Raw genomic sequence first — 19169 nt, 5'->3', positions numbered from 1 at the left:
AACTGCATAAGGTGTCTCGGGCTGAATGTTTGTCCTTGTGGAAAATATTTTACCAAACATGCAGTAAACTCACATTATATCACATTTGCAGATATGAAATCAGCTAATTCAAAGAATTGAAGAAGTCTATGAATAACAAGCATAGAAAACCAATTTATCAAAGTGCCATGGTCACATAATGCAGTCCAAACATGTCAATTAAAAATAGCTTGCACAATCGAACATTAAAAGATTTCATGGGGACAAAACACAATAAAATGGGGCTTCCACTCTGTCTGGGCAGTTTAATACCCTTCTAACATTCAGACCAGAAAACACATTGCACATGCTTTTGAGGAAAAACATACAAAGCAAGTAGCCTCTGAGGATCTAAACCCAGGACCTCTCACACCCTAAGCATGAATGCTAAACCTATATCAACAAGCTACAAACCCCCCTTCCTATTCCTGTCTAAAGAAACTTGCAGCTGATCCACATCTAACATAATCTCACAGCCTAGATGTTGTAACAGGTTCTATGAATCTGATTTAAAACTGACTCAATACCAAACACACGTTCCTCCAGCTCCATCACTTGTATGTAATGCTGCACATTTTAAGAAGTGCGCCCCTGTATGAAGAAACACTGAGCAGATTTGCACCATAAAAAAGACAAGAACCTACAAAATCAAATTGAACGATTAATGAACGGCTCCAGAGCTATCACACTTTCAAGGAAACATGTCTGAAACTGGAGTCTGAGGGAAAAGGCCAAGCAGGTAGTTCACTGTTTACAGTCATACTAAGGAAGTGAATAATCATCACAAGGAAGCAAACTGGGGATAGAAGTGACATAAAAAAAAGTGGTTAGTGTCTTAATAAATAAACATATGGGATGACTCAAGAAATTCATAGTTTAACACAGGAGTACACATATGAAAGGTTTTATGGAAAATTATAATTCACTGAAGGCAGAGAAAGAGACTAAACAACCAAAACAAACCTCTGGAGAGAGTGTGAGAAGCTGACATCAAGGAGCTTTACAGGAAAAACATGATAAACTAGAATTTGAGACTAAACAACAAGACAATCTAACCAGGTCAGATGTCAAATGCTGTTTTTAATGAGCAGCTTTGACAGCGACCAATCAAACACCAGCACAAAGCTTCATGCTGACAGTCATACTTTAATCAACGTTTCAGTCATCTTTTGTGAGAATTCAGACTTTAACATGTTGTGTTTAAAGCTGCTCTCTTTGACTAAATAGACACAAGTAATCAGTTGAACAAAATATTAACTAAACAAACTGGCATCAGTCAATAGTTCGGCAAGCAAGCAAAATAATTTGGCAAGTTGGCAAAACAATCAATCCATCAGTGGAAAAAAAATAATGTCAAATTATTAAACATCAAATATGTATCATTTGTGTAAATGTGAAGGAGTGTCTTCCTCCCCTCATCCCCAACCAGCAGATGACTGCACCTCACTGCACATGGTTCTGCCGGAGGTCTTGTTCTTTTAAAAGGGAGTTTTTCCTTCACACTGTCGCCAAGTACTTACTCACAGGAGGTTGTTTAAATGTTAGGGTCTTCTCTGTACTACTGTAGGCTCGGGATTGTCAAACATATGAAATAAATGCATACAATTTGATCTTGTAATTAAAAAAAAAATAAAATCAGACAACAACCAGAAAAACATACTCAAAGTGCTGAGCTTCTTTATTTGAACTGCTACCAGACTGAGCAACTCATCAGAATCTGAGTTTCTGCAGCAGAAGCCTTAAAATGTTACATCTAATACACACCTGATACTTTCTGATATTGAAGCAGGATTTTATAAAATAATTCGTCTGTTAGAGCAGATTAAATGTGAGAAAACAAAACTCTGTCTTCATTATTTCCATAAAATTACCACATCTTTAATATGATTTCACTCAGCTTTCTAAAAGTTTCTCAAATTAAAACTAGAACACAGTTTGTTTATGAGTAGTTAGAGGCTCAATACGTTTGAATCGGTGATCATTTCAAAGAATTTAAAGGATGAGCTCAATAATAATTTCTAAGAATCTTCTAATCAAAGCTCAAACTGTTGATTTTGAGCCTGTGAGGGGTTTTTAGACTCAGAACTGCATCCTCTGGTGGCTGTGGGAGGAACTGCAGCTGAGTTTAGTAGAGCTTCATGGAGGCCTCAAAGAGCCGACTCAGATCCTCCTCCGTGTGCGCTCTGGGAGACAGCTTGGTCACTCGCTCCTGGAAACAAACCAGAAGACAAAACATACATCAACACATCTATCCAAACAAATATCTCCTTAAAGCCACGTTACAAATAACACCTCCTTCTGAAGGACACCAGGCCTAAACCTGGTCCACCCTGGTCCTGTGTCCTTCACTCTCTCACATTATATCACATTTGCAGATATGAAATCAGCTAATTCAAAGAATCAAAGAAGTCTATGAATAACAAGCATAGAAAACCAATTTATCAAAGTGCAATGGTCACATAATGCAGTCCGAACATGTCACTTAAAAAATAGCTTGCACAATCGAGCATTAAAAGATTACATGGGGACAAAACACAATACTACGGGGCCTTCCACTCTGTCTGGACAGTTTAATACCCTTCTAACATTCAGACCAGAAAACACATTGCACATGCTTTTGAGGAAAAACATACAAAGCAAGTAGCCTCTGAGCTCGCCCAGGATCTGAACCCAGGACCTGTCACACCCTAAGCACTAAGGTCTTGAATAATCGTCACAAGGAAGCAAACTGGGGATAGAAGTGACATCAAAAGAAAGAGGTTGATGTCTTAATGTAAAACATATGGGATGACTCAAGAAATTCACAGTTTAACCCAGGAGTACACAAATGAAGGGGGACTCTGACCCACCTGAGGGATAGTTCCTTTCACTAGTGCCGGGATGTCGTCTTTGGTGTATCCCACAGCTCCCAGTCCATCTTCCACATGCAGGTCAAACAGAATCTGACGCAACGTGTCGGCCAGAACGGCACCCGCATCCTCCCTCTTCACCTGCCGGATATCTGCACCTGAACATAGCGCAGAGAAAGTCTGTTACTGCACAATTTTTAAAGAGTGATGGCAGTTTTGGGGAATTTGGATATTTTCTATTGATAGCTGAAGAAATAAAGTGCTACTACTGCAAAAAAAAAAAGAAAGAAAGAAAGAAAAATTTAAAAAAAATTCTATTTTAGACTTCTTTAAAAAGGTACAAAGAGCCCTTATAAACCTTATTTTTGAATACCTTCAATATTCTTAAATAACTGAAGTCTCTCAGTGGAGGCATTTAAGGTCCCGCTGATTGCCTTGGATGTTTGATGTTTCACTGTTTGTGTGCCCTGTTGTTGTTGGATGTTCCTCTCCAGTGTATTTCTGTCTTTTTTCTAACTGAGTGATTTTATTTGGCTCATTGAAGTCTGGAAACCTTTTGGTTTGGCTGTATAAATAAAGTAGACATTCCACACAGTCTGTATTATACTAAATGTAATATGACCTAGCGTGAGGCGTTCAGGTACCGAGGATCTCTGCGGCCTCAAGGTGGCGCTCCGGACACATCGGGGCTGTGAAGTTGAAGACGGCCGGAGACGTAAGGACAACGGAGAGCCCGTGAGGCTGAAAACACAAAGTTTAACAGAACATTTTATTTAAAAGCTGCACAGGTTGAGTATGAAACAAAGTAAAGTTCTGTGTGGAGTTCCTCAGGGAACCTGCACAGGTCCATCTCAGTCAGAGGTGTAGTGTTTTGTTTAAGCACCAGAGCATTGGCCACGTTTGAGTCATCCTTTGTTTCTAACCTTGTTTGACCATCATTCAGCTCTAATTAAGCAAAGCGATCAAATGTCAGAATGAATTTAAGAATATGAAGTCATCTGTCTGACCATCCTCATCAGTTCTTCCATGCTGCTCACAGCTCCCTCCCTCCCTGGTGTCTTTTCTCTCAGTCTTTCCACCGTTGATGCCATCTCTCTACTTCACTTATTTCTGCTGAATTTTTAATTCTGCATTATTCTCATCACAACATGTGAGTAATTAATAAAATATCACTAAAAACCTCATAATAATGCCAGAGTACCTCAAGTTTTTTGTTGGTCAGTTTGTACATAAATAATTTAACTGAAATTTGTACCTGTAGTTTAACTTATAAATGTTTGCTAATGATATACTTTTATATCTATATGCTAAAAACCAAGAAGCAACAGTCCCTTTAAAATAAACAAACCCATAGCTCTTCACTCTCTCCTGACCCTGCGTGTTTATAGCTGAGCCCCGTTCTGCTTAAACCAGCAGAACTGAAGTTAACTATGTTTCAGGGTTTTAGTCTCATTTCTGCACAGAAATCGGGTCATAATTTAAATGTTTTTGTGGGACTTTGCTCAACACACCATTCTCCTACAGTTTCTTGTTTCTTTTAGACTCACACACACCAGATAGAAATGTGTATCAACCTCATCTGTTAATGTGACTGTGTTACGATAAGAAGCAACTTTATTGTCCCACGTGGCCAAACAGTACTAAATATAGCAGCACTTGCATGTGAAAACAAGCTCCAAAACTCGAGAAGTAAATTACTTATCTAATTAGTAAAAATGTGTTTCTCTTAATACAGCCCCAGCAAACATTCAAGTACATGATGATGTGACTCCAAAGTACAATAGATGTTGGGACAAAGGAGAGCTTATAGCGATTTGTTTTACAAGTACTTGCTGTTTACTGGGGCCGAGGGTAATAAGTCATACTCTGAAAAATTGATCATTAATAATTTTATGAGCCTGAGGAAAAAACAGGTTTCTTGTATCTTGATTGGAGAGACTGGTGCTCTTTCATTTCTATTTATGTATATTTTCATTGCCGTTTTTACCAATTTAATCTTCAATCTTGACTTTACTGTAAGTAAACCAAATCCAGCTGTTACGCCATGTCTAATCAAACTTTAAAGCACTGTATTATAAAAAAATACCCATAACCTTATCGCTCCAAACGATGTGTGTTAGACTTTAAAAAGTACCTGCAGAAAAATAAAGGCACGCAATTGTCCACATGTCACAGTAACAGCACCTTCATGTACTCAGGCCTAGAATCAGACAATAAATTGTGTTCATGGTACAGGTCAGCTGTTTCACACACAGTTCAGTTTGTAATAATGCAGCACTCACACAGGATAAATCCTAAATAAATAACTGTGGAAATGTTTTTTCCCTCTTGGCAAATAAAAACCTTCCCTCTAGCTGCACTACACCTGTGATCTCAGCCAAGAACATCTGTTTGCAGTGCCAGCTGTGATGTCCAGTAATGATCACTCACCACTAGGGGGTGCTCCACGTTGTAACCCTTGGCTGAGTGAGTCTTGACGTTTCCTGCAATGGGGTAGGACATCCCGTGACTGAAAGGAGGGAACCACAAACAGGTTTATTTAGAAACGCTCACGAAAAGATCTGGATCAGTTCAGCTCAAATGGGAAAATATACATCGACTCCACAAAAACACTTCTGGTTTGTTATCCATTTTTTTCCTTTTCCCTTCTATTGAACTTCCAATGCCTTTTGTGTGCTTTTGCATTGTTTGCTGGCGTTTCTACATTTTCAGTGCATTTCATCCACTCATCACTGTAAATAAGGCCTTAAACTGTCCCTAAAGTTTCAATGTGATGTCACCAAAGTGTTAAAGAACACCTACAATCACAGGTGACATTTTAAAACCACGATCAGCTGTCTCTACTGCAACGCTGCAGAAACAGATCCATGCTAAAAATCCCCTTCAAAGCCTGATTTCCATTCTCACTGATGAAGTTCAAGGAAAAGTTTGCAGTTATTAGAAACAAACTAAATAATTAAACAAATTTCAAAAGAAAATCAGCTGATGAGCGCAAACAGCCTGCATGCAGGATTACAGGAAATCTCAGTCTTAGTCTTACCACAGATGAACCCCGGCATTCCCAAAGCCAATCCCGGCAAACACGCTGGCCAGGTGCATGCTGGAACGAGCCTCCAGGTCCTCAGGGTCCCGCACAGCTCTGTAATCAATCAGTCAAGACTTACTTCAATTACAAATGAATTCAGCTGAATGAATACATATTATGGATATACTTTAGTTGTAGTTGGGGCCGTACCGTTTCATGTACTTGGTGACCACGTGGAGAGCATGGCGGGACCAGACATCACTGATGGGGTTGCTGCCCTGGTAGGCTGGGCGGTTGATGGGGTTTGTAGGGCAGGGTCTCCTCTGGTCGTAGGGCAGGGCGGTGTATGACTCCAGGGCATGACTGAAAGGCAGAGATCAATCAGTGAGATGGAAGTGTCTCAGGTCAGGTTGGGTCTACCTCTATGAAAAACATGAAGGGAACACGCCACCATCACAGTGAATAATAATTATATTAATGATAATAATAATAACAAAAATAATAATGATGAATTTCACAGTGAAAGGAAGCAAAAAAGACAGAAAATGAATAAATGTCCTTCATAAGTACAGACAGACCAGAGGACGTCGAAGCCACTGTTGGCGGCGACTCTCTCAGGCATGCTCAGTGTGTGCATCGGGTCCACGATGCCCAGCGTGGGTCTGATGGCTCTGCTGGCAATTCCTGAGCATAAACAGCCAATCACAGCTCAGGGTCCATCATAAGAACTTGGATAATGAATAACAGCTCCAGCAGCTTGGTTTCTATTGGCTGATTTATGATTTCTATCTTCATTGATTGCCTTTCTAAAACATCTCAAAGAGGAAAATCAACTTTTGATATGCTTTTATATCCCTATTTTTATACCTGTTTTGGCTTTTAGGGGCTCGTAGTCGAAAATGGCGACACCGGTGGTCTCGCTGCCGGTGCCTGCAGTTGTGGGAACTGGACACAAAAACCCAAAGTTAGCCACAAAGATGGAGGAAGAAGGAAAAAAAGCGGGACGCGTCATACCTGCAATCAGCGGTTTCACAGCTCCACTCACCGGCTTCCCTTTGCCAATCGGAGCATTGACAAAGTCCAGAAAGTCGCCATCGGGGTGACACGCGTACAGATTGGCTGCTTTACATGTGTCGATCACCGAGCCACCGCCCACCGCCACAAACACATCAAAGGCGTGGTTTTTAGCAAAGGAGATGGCATCTTTAAAGCTGAAAGAGATCGAGCTGAGGTCATTTCATCTGATAAATTAACTTATTCATTTACTTACTGATTGTCTGTCATTAACACACTGCTTAAGTATTTCAGCACTCTGATGTGCACACAGTTCATTCTGTGAGGAGGAAGAGTCATGTGACCCTGTGAAACGCCCCTATGTAGGTATGTGAGCAGACTCAGAGCCAGGCTTTGATGAACTTTCTTCTTTCCTCTCTGATGAGACATTTTGGACACAAAGACATGTTTTTTTTCTCTTCATCTGACAGCCAATCATTAATCAGACCGTCACTTGTGACAGCGACCTCACTGAACCCACCTGGAGTCCGTTGGCTCGACACGCACATTGTCATAGACTTTGTACTTGACTCCGTTTTTCACTAGAGACTCCAGAACAGCCTTCACTGGAGGAAGTTGGGACAAGTTCCTGTCTGTCATCACGCAGACGTTTTTTGCGCCGAGGTTCTGCAGGTCCTGCACACAGAGAACAGCGAACAGCCACAATGATAGGAAGGACAACACAGAGAGTCACATTGGTCACTCCTTCTCAATGCATCACATTAAAAGAAGAAAGAAAAAATCCTATCTGACCATCACATGACAGCAATGAGGAGGATGAAGACGGTTACCATGCCGATCTCTTTGCTGACTCCTTCTCCATAGCGGATGTTGGAACTCGCCATCTGAAGGAAATAAAAAGAGTGAGTGCAGTACCTACCTGAGTAGGTGCTAATGGAAAAGGGATATAAGTGTGTAGTTTATCAGTCTGTTTTTCATTGGGGTAAAGACTGTCCACACAAAGACGAGCAAGTCAAGACTGATGGTGGTACACATAAAGTTGAGGATTGTGACCTCACCCACAGAAATCCTTATGACCCAGTGACCTTACGTATTTATCCAAGATAGATGCACCTATAGTATCAATCTGAAAATCCTATATCACCTCATTCTTGAGTTACTGTGTTCACAAACTTGTGGGTCTATGCCATGGCCTGTCCAACAGGGTGCCAATAATACCCCATCAGCCTTTTACGGCTAAGGGCTAAAAATGCCACTGTGCAGACTTTGCATGAAACAAAGATGAGATGAGCAGCATCAAAGAACTTATACAAACTCAAAAGTTGGAGCAAGAATTTTTGACAACCTCAACAGTCTGTAGGTGGAGGTCACAGGTGTCAGTTCCCGTTAATGCACCACAGGAAATACAGATATGGTGGTTTGGGAGGTAGTTCTAGATCAACAGATCCATGTGTAACATGCGAGCCGCAAAGTTTGTACTAAAATAAGTTGTGTAAACATGTTGGGACTATTTCTGCTGGAAAGTTGGACATGTCAACATTGAAGTCTATGGGGACTAAGTTACTCATTAGACCCTCTGCTGGATGTTAGAAGAACTGCAGCTTTCATGCTGCTTTGATTTTTAGTCTCTCCTGTATTTGTACAGGTCAAAGCTTCAAATGAAACTCATTTCAAGCCGACAAAATAAGCGATGGAGAACAGACAGACAGAGAAGGGGACATGTCTTCATTTAATCCTACGAGCAGCCAGATGATGGTTGAAACAGGAGAGTCAGAGCACGAGAACGTAATACCCTTATACACCCTAAACTCTCATTCAGCCTGCATTTTCAGAGCAATCCCACAGACTAAAGGAACTACTTTGTGGATCTTTGAAAAGTGAGGAGCTCAGTTTGGAGAGCTGACAGTTTTAGCTACCTCTGCAGATGAATCCAGGAAAACATTCAAAACTTTAAGTTCTCATTCTGTGGTTGGTTGAATCCATCAGTTGATTAAAAAAATGAAAGAAGCTTCATTTGAATGTGAGCTGAACTCTGAGCTGACACACATTAATGATTTACATCTCCTAACAGCCTTCAAGCTGAACTTCTTAAATCAGACACTTATTAAACAGAGTCTGGTGTGATGTTACCTCAAAGGCATAGTCAGTTTTCCGGACGGTGCAGGGTGCCGCTGTGACACCTACAGAGATAGAAACCAAGCCATCAGTTACGGATCCACATTGATCAGGATGCAGCTGTCTTCCTTTTCAGAGACTGATGAATACATGAATGATGTGTAGATGAGTGCAGGTTACCCTGGTGGAAGGTGTTGGAGTGAGCAGGACATCTGCACCTGTTCACACAGAGACACACAGAGCAGGAGTCCAGTCACAAATCTGCACATTTAGAGAAGGTTCAGCAGTTGAGTTTGTGCAGTGGCTCCTGAACATCTCATGCACAGGAAGCATTTCCTTGTCATTCTTCCTCCAACCTGACAAAGATGGGTTCAGTATTTGAACCCAAACTGCCGATGTCCACTCATGAAAACATCCAAAAAGGGGACCGTTAGGTTTTTATGTTAGTGTCACGATGTTTCCACATCGAGAAAGCTATGACACCACTACAATGTGATTGGTCATTTGCAATGTTGAACCTGGACCAAGATTAGTTTTGTTGATTCAGGAACAACACCAACACAAGGATATCAGAGCGAGCATTAGGCATCAAACTGTTAGAAACTGTGCAAAATGTGAGGATGCACTGACAATTTACATGAGAGAATGTGAAAGTGGCTCTAAAAGCATCTTTAGATAGTCCAGGTGCAGCTTTACACCTCTACCTGGTCACATGTGCTCCCAGAAATCACTCAAATTTCCCTTTTTTTCAGCGGAAATGTATGGAGTCACATTTGACCACGGGTAAATAGGAGTTTTAATTTAAAAAATCTTTCAATGAAACATGTTTTTCACAGATGCGCCGGATTTTAAAGAACCCTCCTCTGATCCAGAACTTGTGGCCTCCTGAGCTCTTCCCTCAATTAAACTGAACTTTAACCGGAAAACTCAAAAACTGTTATCTTTGAGCGGACTCTGGCACACTCTGTCTCCGCCCCTCGAAGGAAAACAGTAACAGTTCTTTTCAGTCTGGCTGAATCCATTTCCGGTTCGAATTTAACTTACGCCGCGCGCTCGAGTTGCCTAAGCAGGTGAACGACCCGGTCCCGACCCGCCATGTCCAGTATGTGAATGACCCTCTGCAACGAGCAGCCGACCCCGGTCAACAGGTTGCTTCCGCCTCTGCTTTTCACAATAAAGGCCGCTCAGACACATTAAAAGCACGAGGACAGACGTAGAAAACACCCGTTGGTCTGTCATTATTATTATTATTATTATTATTATTATTATTACAAAATAACGAAATTAAGACAATAATTCCTCACATGGTACAGAAAGCTTTTACACAAATATACTGGTGTGAATATAAATGCAAATTACAATATTTAAATATAATTTATTGTGTAAGAGAAAGTAAAACATACTTCACACATTGCATTATATTTACAAATTTACAAATACCCAGTACGAATAAGATATGAGAAAAAACAATCATGTGCATGGACTGAACATGAGGTATTTGCAGGCTATGTGTATACATATGTTATGTGTATCCTGAGGCTTTTAGTTGTTTGGTGTTGAGCAGTAGAAAAGTGAACTTTATTTACATATTATAAAATATAGTAGGTATGTGGGTAAGGGGTAGGATGTGGAATTGGGCGGAAAACTGTTGCACATGAGGGTGGTACATAGGTACTGCGGTGTCAGGTTCAGCAGTGCTACAGTCCTAGGGAACAAGTTGTGTTTCAGTCCGTTTGTGTGTGTTTGGATGGTTTTTATAAATGGAAGCAGAGAACAAATGGTGTCCTGGGTGTTTGTCATCTTTATGGATTCCCCCAGTCCTCTTCACACAAGTGGTGTAAAGATGACCCAGAGATGCCAGCTCTTAGCTGACTATGTTTTGTCCTGTTTCCAAAGCACACTGGAGGGCCTTTTTGTCACTTTTGGAGGTTGTTAGGATGCTCTGTAAAGTTGACATCCAGGAACCTGAAGCTGAAGTGAATGTACGAATATTGGTTTTAATTCTCATCAGCATGCTTTGTATAGCACAGAGGACTTATTTTCAGATCAAAGAAACACAAAGAGTGATGCATCTAGTCTTGCTCATTCACACCTATTGTTTCTAGCTGCCCACCATAACATCCCTGTATACAGTCAGTCCTGCATTTTTCTCCATTAGCTGCATTTGAGTTGACGTAACACTTAAACAAGTCTCTCTTCTGATGGACTTTGCTTTGTATCACAGAGTGGCTTGTTATAGTGTCACTACTACTGATGTTTTCTACTCAGCATCACTAGGATGCTCATTCATTAGTGTCCATGGTTGTTGCTGTGGGTGTGAGAGGTCCTAGGTTCAAATACCGGACTCAATCACACAAACCACCTGCAACTCAACACCTCAAAGACTAAGGAACTGGTTGTGGACTTCGGGAGGTCCAGAGAAGGTCCACTGCCGGTTCAGATAGAGGGGGAGGAGGTGGAGGTGGTCAACAAGTACAAGTACCTCGGGCTGTGGGTGGACAACAAACTGGACTGGTCATGCAACACAGAGCACCTGTATAAAAAAGCCCAAAGCCGACTGTACTTCCTCAGGAGGCTGAGGTCTTTTAACATTTGCAGGAAGCTCCTGAGGATGTTTTACCAGCCAGTGGTTGCTGGAGTACTTTTCTACGCTGTAGTGTGCTGGGGGAGCAGCACAGCAAAGAAGGACTCATCCAGGCTGGAGAAACTGATCAGGAAGGCTGGCTCTGTGGTCGGCATGAAGCTGGACACTCTGGTGTCAGTGGCAGAGAAGAGGACACTAAAAAAACTGCTGGACATTATGGACAATGCTGGACATCCTCTGCACACGGTCGTAAACAACCAGAAGAGTCTGTTCAGTGACAGGTTGCTTCTCCCAAAGACAAGAACCAACAGACTTAAAAACTCCTTTGTCCCACACGCCACCAAACTGTTTAACTCCTCTCTGGAGGGGAGAGGGAGGGGAAGCAGGAGGACAAAGGAGGGGGGAACAACTAAGCTGTAGTGCCTCTTCACTTCACTGTGCCATACCTTTTGTGCAATACTTTTGTTAATAGTCAACGGTGCAATAGACTTCAATACTTGAAATGTGCAATTCACTTGTATTTTTATTTTTATTTTTTATTCCTATTTATTCTCTTTATCCCCTTCGTATATTTTATTTATATATGTCTCTGTATTTATATGTGTATATATATATATATAATATCCTGCTCACGCTCTGTAACTTCTGTCGGTGCTGTGCTTTTGGAAACCGAATTTCCCAGAGGAACCCACCCGAGGGATTAATAAAGTTTTATCTTATCTTATCTTATCTTATCTTATCATCTTATCTTATCTTATCTTATCTTATCAATCCTGTTACCTGTGAATCAGCGCTGGATGAAATGGGATGTTACTTGTCATATTCTCCAGAATCAAAGACACAGCTCTATCCTTCATCTGTCTGGCTTTTAAAAGGTAGAAACTGGTTGTGTGGATCAAGTGCTGTTCATCTTTTTTCTCTGTAGGGGTCGCCACAGCTCATCATATGCTTCCTTTCACGCCTAACCCTGGCATCATACCTCTGCGTAGGGGTATGAGTCTCGCAACGGCTGGGTCTCAGGTTCAAATCCCGTACGAGCACTCGCAATCTTATGTCAGGGTTTCTTCATGTCGTCTGTTCATGTTATCAAGTGTTTAACACAAATGTGTATGTCCCGTATGTACATGTCTGTGTTCCCCCAGTACAGGTGCAAATCTGCGGGCGAAATTCCTGTTTTATTTTGCATAAAAGAAATGTGCCAAACTCAATTTAAAAAAAATCTGAGCAAACAGAGGTCTCCTGTTTTCCAACGTTTTCCTGGAGAACAGGCAATGTGAGGTTGACACACAGGGGTGCAGATGAAATTATGTCGCTGCAAATTAATTAAAAAAATATTGAGGCCAGACATTGAGTCCGTCATACGGAATATTTGTGACACTTTTACTGGATCTGTTACATCTGGTAAAGCGACAGGAGCGTGGTCTCTGTGGCGCAATCGGTTAGCGCGTTCGGCTGTTAACCGAAAGGTTGGTGGTTCGAGCCCACCCAGGGACGGCAGTTTTTGCTATAAATGTTAGATAGGGATTGAAAGCAAACGAAACAGCTGTGCGATAACACAGATACGTCCTGGTTAGTTAGGGAATTAATAGCTGGCACAGAAGTTGTCTAATGTTGTGTTTTCTCTGAGTTCATCTGATTAACTAAGGAAGACTCTTAGATCATCTAACTTTCTGTGAGAACACCATGAGTAAGTAACAGATCACTACTAATCACTAATTCAAAACCACTTCTTGACATAACAGGTTTATCCAGGATTTGATTCTTGCAAAATGAGAATGATACCCGTGGAGTCACAAAGGCCTATCGTAACTTTCACCTGTCTAAAAAAAACGTTCTTAAACAGAAGGAAAGTCAAGCACACACAGCGGGTCAGCTTCTCCATTTTCCAATCAAAATGTAAATACATCTTTTTATATTATACATGATTTATTTATGTAAACAAATAACAATTTGAGAGGAAATCTAATTATGTCAGCCTCTCCGGAGAGAGGAGCATTTATAGGACCAATATCTTCTAATTAAAGTGATTGAAGATGTTGGGTGATGCACACAGTGTCGTTAACAGATTCATCAGTAGACATTTTTTTATCAGACAAAATAAAAAAATTAAAAAATATCTCTCTCTATATATGTACATATCTATCTATCTATACATAGATAGATAGATATATTATTCGTGCTAAAAAAGATAAACTGAATTTATATTTTTATACCTAAACCGGATGAATTAATGTCTCATAATAAAACTGTTTTTCTGCTTAGGAATTTTTTGTAATACATTGATTCTGAAAATTAATAGATATTAGCAACAATTACATTTTAGCATTAAAAATGTCATTCTGATTAAAGACATTAAGAGTGCATACTGGTGAATTAACCATTACAGAAACATAAAACTCATGATTTTGGTAATTAGCAATACTGTTAATTTATGTATGTAACATTATATTCAGTGGTGGTCTAATCAGTCAAATTAGTTGGCATTACATATGTTGTAATATGACATTACTTCATCATGTTGTAGTTTTTCCTCTTCAGTAGTCTTTAGAAACATTCACAGCAGTACACACACGCATACACACACACACATTATTTTTATCCCTGCTCCCTGAAGTCAGCATGCTTCCCGTAAGCTCTCTACATGCTCACCCTAAATGTGTAGATGACTGCAGCCCAGTGGGTCAAACTATAAATAGAAGAGAAACAAAATTCCCCCATGTCTGCTTGCAGCTTGACCCCATTACTGAACATATGCAGGATTTTTTCATTTAGCTTTATTATTTACTGCATTATTTGTAAGCTTCTGCTGAAGGTTTAGCTGGTAGAAGAGAAGCAAATTCCAAAAAAGTCACGAGTTCCAATTCCTTTTCTGCCTTCTCTCATTTGTGAGTTGGTAAAACTTTAGTCATGCGAGGCAGAGACTGGAATGAAGCCAGTCACATGAAGAGTCTTTACGTCTAGATTACATTGTTACATACACTGAGTCAAACAATTTGTAGTGTTTGACTCAATGACAAAGTATCACACTTATTTTTTAGTCTGACTTTATTTGGAATTTAAAAGTGTATTTATCTAATCCCAATATCTTCATCCCTCATTCCGAACACCTTGGTGTCCCCTTAGAAGAAGATCTGCTCATATTTTCTTACACTGCTACCCCCAAGACCCAGACCATTGGAAACTAGGAAACTTATTGATAGATTTTTCTTTATTGCTAAATAAAGAATCTATCTATCTATCTATCTATCTATCTATCTATCTATCTATCTATCTATCTATCTATCTATCTATCTATCTATCTATCTATCTATCTATCTATCTATCTATCAACATTTGAAATTCTTGATGATAAAGCGTTCTAATTTGGATTTATTACTCAATAAGGTCAGATGGTTTTTCGAGTTGGTTTTGAAGTTGGCTTAATCGAGTAATTTGGCACACCTCAGCCTTATTCTCAGTTTCTCTTCCTTAAAAATGGTATGCCAATGAATCACCTTGTTGGCACAGCGCTGCTATTTTATGATGTCAAACTGTGCTAGTTTTGGCATTTACCTTAGATTCAACTAAAGAAACAAAATTTTTTGTTTGTTTTGTTCTGTTTTTTAAATCGATTTTGCAACACTTTGTGTTGACTCAACGCTGGCTCATTCACTTTCTCTGAAAATTGTCAGGAACAAGGAATTGGCTAAAATGAGTGAAAAAGCAGTTAATCTTCTGTCCCTTGAAGTGGACAGAAGTTCTAGTTTGATCCCAGAGTTATATGATGGTTGAGTGAGACAGAAAGGATTTTCCTCAGAACTGTGGAGGTGGAGTCATGCTTAGAGCTGTCAGGAGATGAGGTGGAGGTGGAGGAAGGTCAGACACAGGACATTCCAGGTTTTGAGGAGCTGGGGAAGAAGCAAATTAATGACCCTCAAACTTCATTGTGGATAAGAAGTATTGTGTGAGCCAGGGCTCTGAAGTTGTGGGATTTGGTTTCTCAGCTGCCATACAGGAAGGGAGTCATCTTTCCATGACAGCCTTGCTGCACTCTGTTTAAGACAGTTCTCTCCTTCCAGTGGGCTTTATTAAAGTCTATTCAATTCAACTCTTTATTTATATAGAGACAAATCTCAAAACACAATCGCTTCAAGGCACTTTATATAAAACCAGAGCAATCAGACCATTCCCAAGAACCAGCACTTGACGACAGTGGGAAGGAAAACCTTCCTGGGCCTTAGGAGGACATAAATAGGAACAGTTTTCTTCAAAACTACAAGTGCATATTAATTTCTTTTAGGGGTGGGGCTGGAAGAGGTTCAGCCAAGTTGTATTTAGTGTCGTCCTTGTTATTCAAGGCTTTTCCGTGATATTGCTGCCCTCTGCTGGACAGTTGGGTGTCCCAATAACTTTCAGTCTGAATTAACTTGACTACACAGAATGGTGTCTTTAGTGTACTTCAAATCTCGGAGCGATTGGGGGGGGATAATTCATGAGAAATCCACAGATTGTGACAGTGAACCCAGCAACTATAGTTGCTCTACACCACCTTTAAAGATCATCTTTGATTGAACTACACCTTGCTTTGTTGCATCTGCATCAACTGGCACATTTTCTAGCTGCCCATGTGTTGGTTTAAGTTGGCAGTGTTTGAATGCTGATTCTGTTGAGGTAAAAAAAACTAAAGGCCATTGTGTGTGTGTGTGTGTGTGTGTGTGTGTGTGTGCGCATAAGTGTGTGTGTTTGTGTGCCTTACTGGCCCTTTAAGCCAGCTGTGATTGAAAGGACAGTGTGTATGTGTGTGTGTGTTCCTGTCTAGCTATCTATGTGAAGACCGAAATCTGCATTCTACTATACTTGTGAGAACCAACAGTCACTTGTGAGGACACACTCACCGGTCCTCACAAGTGTGAAAGCCTTTTTGAGGCTCAAAATGTGGTTTTAGTGTCAGGGTTACAATTAGGTTATGGTTAGGTTTAGGGTAAGGGTCAGGATTAGGCATTCATTTTTAATGGTTATGGTTAGGGTAAGGGGCTAGGGAAATCATTACGTCAATGAAGGTCCTCACTAATATAGCTGAACGGGCTTGTGTGTGTGTGTGTGTGTGAATGAGTCAGCTATAGTGCACTATGGACTGTGCTGCGTTTGTCTCGCATTTGTGGGGAGTGAGGGAGACAGCTGAGAGCTGCAGATCGACCACTCGCTCTCTCAGTTCTGACTCGTTGTGTCTCTTATTCTCATTTTGCCCTCTCTCTTTCACCGCCATGGATCTCTTTTTATTTTAAGGATACTTTTCTATATTGTCACCCTCATATGGATCACAGTGTGCTTCTTGCTGGGATTTGACAGCTGTGTGTGTGTGTGTGTGTGAGCCATGCTACGCGTGTTCATTCTGTGTGCAGAGCGGTTGCAAACGCCGGACGATGACATCAGTGATGCCTACTGCAGCGTCACCTATGAAGGTACGGACGTCTTTCTCAGGTGGCCTGAAGGGAAAAAAAAAAAACAGCTGAGAAGTTATTATTTGAAAGTGACCTCTGATTATCTTTCATGGGGTGGGGCAGAGAAAGAAGAGCTTACAGGAAAAAGAGACGGACCTAGAGGAAGAGGGAGAGAGGGGAGATGAGGATGTGAGCAACATGAAGAGTTAAAGCAGTCCAGAAAGTATGCCGACTGTGTTTCCAGTAAAGCACTTCTGTGTTTATAGATACCCGCAGTCTTTCAGCAGAGTTTATCCTATGAGACGCTTCCTCGCTCGGCTTCAGTTGCAGCTTCAGTTTACACTTCAGATTATAGTAACATCCAGGTTCTTATATTTAGGTGACCTGATAAAAAAACAGAAATCTTGTTAAATGAACTGAGATTTCACACAGTCATGGTCTACATAAAACAAAGAAGTTATTCTTGTACATGACAAATGTCTGACTGTCTCTTTTGTGCTCCCATGAAATTGCCATTTGTGGTTATGAGTGATCTGTCGTGATAGCCGTTGGCCTGATAGTCTTGAAATTTAATCCACTCATTCACTTCCCCCCTTAGGATGAATTATAATAGATCACTGCAACATTTCAACTGTCCAATAAATTGGTTTAATTTATTGAGCAAGTTTAAAAACTTTGGTAAACATACCTACTAAAGGCCGGTGTTCTGACAAACCATCCTACTTTGGCAAAACGTCCTACCGTAAGTAGTTTATGCACATTTATGCTGTCACAGAGTAATTCCAGCACCAATTTAAGTAGGTATGACGGTTTGCCACTTAACTTTGCCCATCAGAGTATGTTTGTAGCTCATATTCATACAGGCAGGGTGGTTTGCCACTTCATTTTACCCGTTAAAGTATGCTTGTAGGTAACATTCACAAAGGTAGCATGTTTAGGCAGTTAATTTTACCCGTCAGAGTATGTGTCTAGCTGTTATTAACAAAGGTAGGATGATTTGCCACTGAATTTTAGCTGTTAAAGTATGCTTCCAGCTCATATTCACGAAGGTAGGATGGTTCGCCACTTAAATGTAGCTATGAAAGCATGCTTCTAGCTCAGATGAAAAAAAGTAGGACGATTTGCCACTAAATTTTAGCTGTTTAAGTATGCTTGTAGGTGACATTCACAAAGGTAGGATGGTTTGGCAGTGAATTTTACCGGTCAGAGTATTTTTCTAGCGAATATTCACAAAGGTAGGACGGTTTGCCACTGAATTTCGTGTTGTGCGCATGCGCAGAAACAACGGGTAGGATGGTTTGCCAGGTAGGATGGATTCCCAGAACACCGGCATGCAAATATTGTTACTTACTGTTAGCTGTTATCTTTAAGTAGAGGAACTAAACCCTGAGCCTGAAACCTGAACTGAAATCTGAAACTTCAGTTTTAAGTTAGAGTGCATTTTACTTCCACAGGCCTCAGATTTATGACCAAATACCAGCAACATTTCGTCCTGTATCATCTGTAAACGTTGTTTAGTTGTGATTAGCAGATGCTAAGAAGCATGCTAAGGTTTGTAATTCGTAACCATTATCATAATTATTATTCTGTCCTTTTATTCTGAGACATTTGTATTATTTGAAAATTAATTAATGTAGATTCAAGATATGTAGATTTTTCCATGGATCTCTTTTGAATCACACTTTTGTATGTGCCTACAGGTCATTTCATAGAGCTTGATATTTAGCTGCAGAGCATTCAGATGTAACCTGACTTCAAATCTATTAGTACATTTTTGTACTTCGTGCCAAAATGCTGTGGAGTACAGAGGTTTGGATCTAATTTCAGGACACTGGAGGCACACTTAAAAATAATAAAACCATTTCATGAAGGAATAATTTAAAGCCCCAAAAAGCAAATACAAAACTCAAATCCAGAAATAACCAAGGCACAACACACACTTTGACCAAGACTGAAGGGACAGCAGGGCTATTTATACACCGAGGGCTGTCAGGCACTAAAGCGATTGTAATGACTGAAGTCGGTATTCACTCCTGTTAACAGGACTGCAACACATAAAACATAGCAATACCAAGGACCACGGCATTTTGTCATTCTGCTCGAGTGTTCAGCAAAAAAAGACTTTTGGACTTTTATGGACAAAA

At 40.5% G+C, this 19169-nt stretch overlaps 2 protein-coding genes and 1 non-coding gene across 9 annotated transcripts in view; 2 read left to right on the top strand and 1 right to left on the bottom strand.

Moving 5' to 3' along the window:
• Nucleotides 1-1255: 1255 nt before the first annotated feature.
• Nucleotides 1256-10194, bottom strand: adhfe1 (alcohol dehydrogenase iron containing 1). Its single transcript, XM_003457339.5, has 14 exons — nucleotides 10066-10194; nucleotides 9202-9239; nucleotides 9037-9086; nucleotides 7737-7790; nucleotides 7427-7581; nucleotides 6907-7103; nucleotides 6760-6837; nucleotides 6471-6576; nucleotides 6103-6255; nucleotides 5908-6006; nucleotides 5298-5376; nucleotides 3512-3608; nucleotides 2868-3025; nucleotides 1256-2227 (listed from the first exon to the last, which is right to left on the bottom strand). The coding sequence occupies exons 1-14, from the start codon at nucleotides 10116-10118 to the stop codon at nucleotides 2144-2146; spliced, it is 1401 nt and encodes a 466-aa protein (XP_003457387.1). The 5' UTR covers nucleotides 10119-10194; the 3' UTR covers nucleotides 1256-2143.
• Nucleotides 10195-13025: 2831 nt separating this feature from the next.
• Nucleotides 13026-13099, top strand: trnan-guu (transfer RNA asparagine (anticodon GUU)). The gene has a single exon. It is a non-coding gene; the product is annotated as a tRNA-Asn (tRNA).
• Nucleotides 13100-16730: 3631 nt separating this feature from the next.
• dysf (dysferlin, limb girdle muscular dystrophy 2B (autosomal recessive)) overlaps nucleotides 16731-19169 on the top strand; it is a 102754-nt gene continuing 100315 nt past the window's right edge. For all 7 annotated transcript variants that reach the window (XM_019354595.2, XM_019354593.2, XM_019354590.2 and 4 more), the window contains exon 1: nucleotides 16731-17046. In XM_019354595.2, coding sequence (XP_019210140.1) covers nucleotides 16959-17046 — 88 coding nt within the window. In that variant the 5' untranslated portion in view covers nucleotides 16731-16958. The remainder of the gene's footprint in view (nucleotides 17047-19169) is intronic.

The sequence above is a fragment of the Oreochromis niloticus genome, linkage group LG3 (assembly GCF_001858045.2).
Source record: "Oreochromis niloticus isolate F11D_XX linkage group LG3, O_niloticus_UMD_NMBU, whole genome shotgun sequence".
NCBI classification, from domain to species: Eukaryota; Metazoa; Chordata; class Actinopteri; order Cichliformes; family Cichlidae; genus Oreochromis; species Oreochromis niloticus.
This window is presented reverse-complemented; position numbering and strand designations above follow the sequence as displayed.

Bases quoted from the DNA above. Each gene is read 5' to 3' on its own strand.
- adhfe1 (XM_003457339.5), bottom strand. From the start codon at position 10,118: ATGGCGGGTCGGGACCGGGTCGTTCACCTGCTTAGGCAACTCGAGCGC. The intron at 9,087-9,201 runs GTAACCTGCACT...CTATCTCTGTAG, and splicing joins CTCCAACACCTTCCACCAGG to GTGTCACAGCGGCACCCTGC. The intron at 7,104-7,426 runs GTGGGTTCAGTG...GATCTCTTTCAG, and splicing joins GTCGAGCCAACGGACTCCAG to CTTTAAAGATGCCATCTCCT.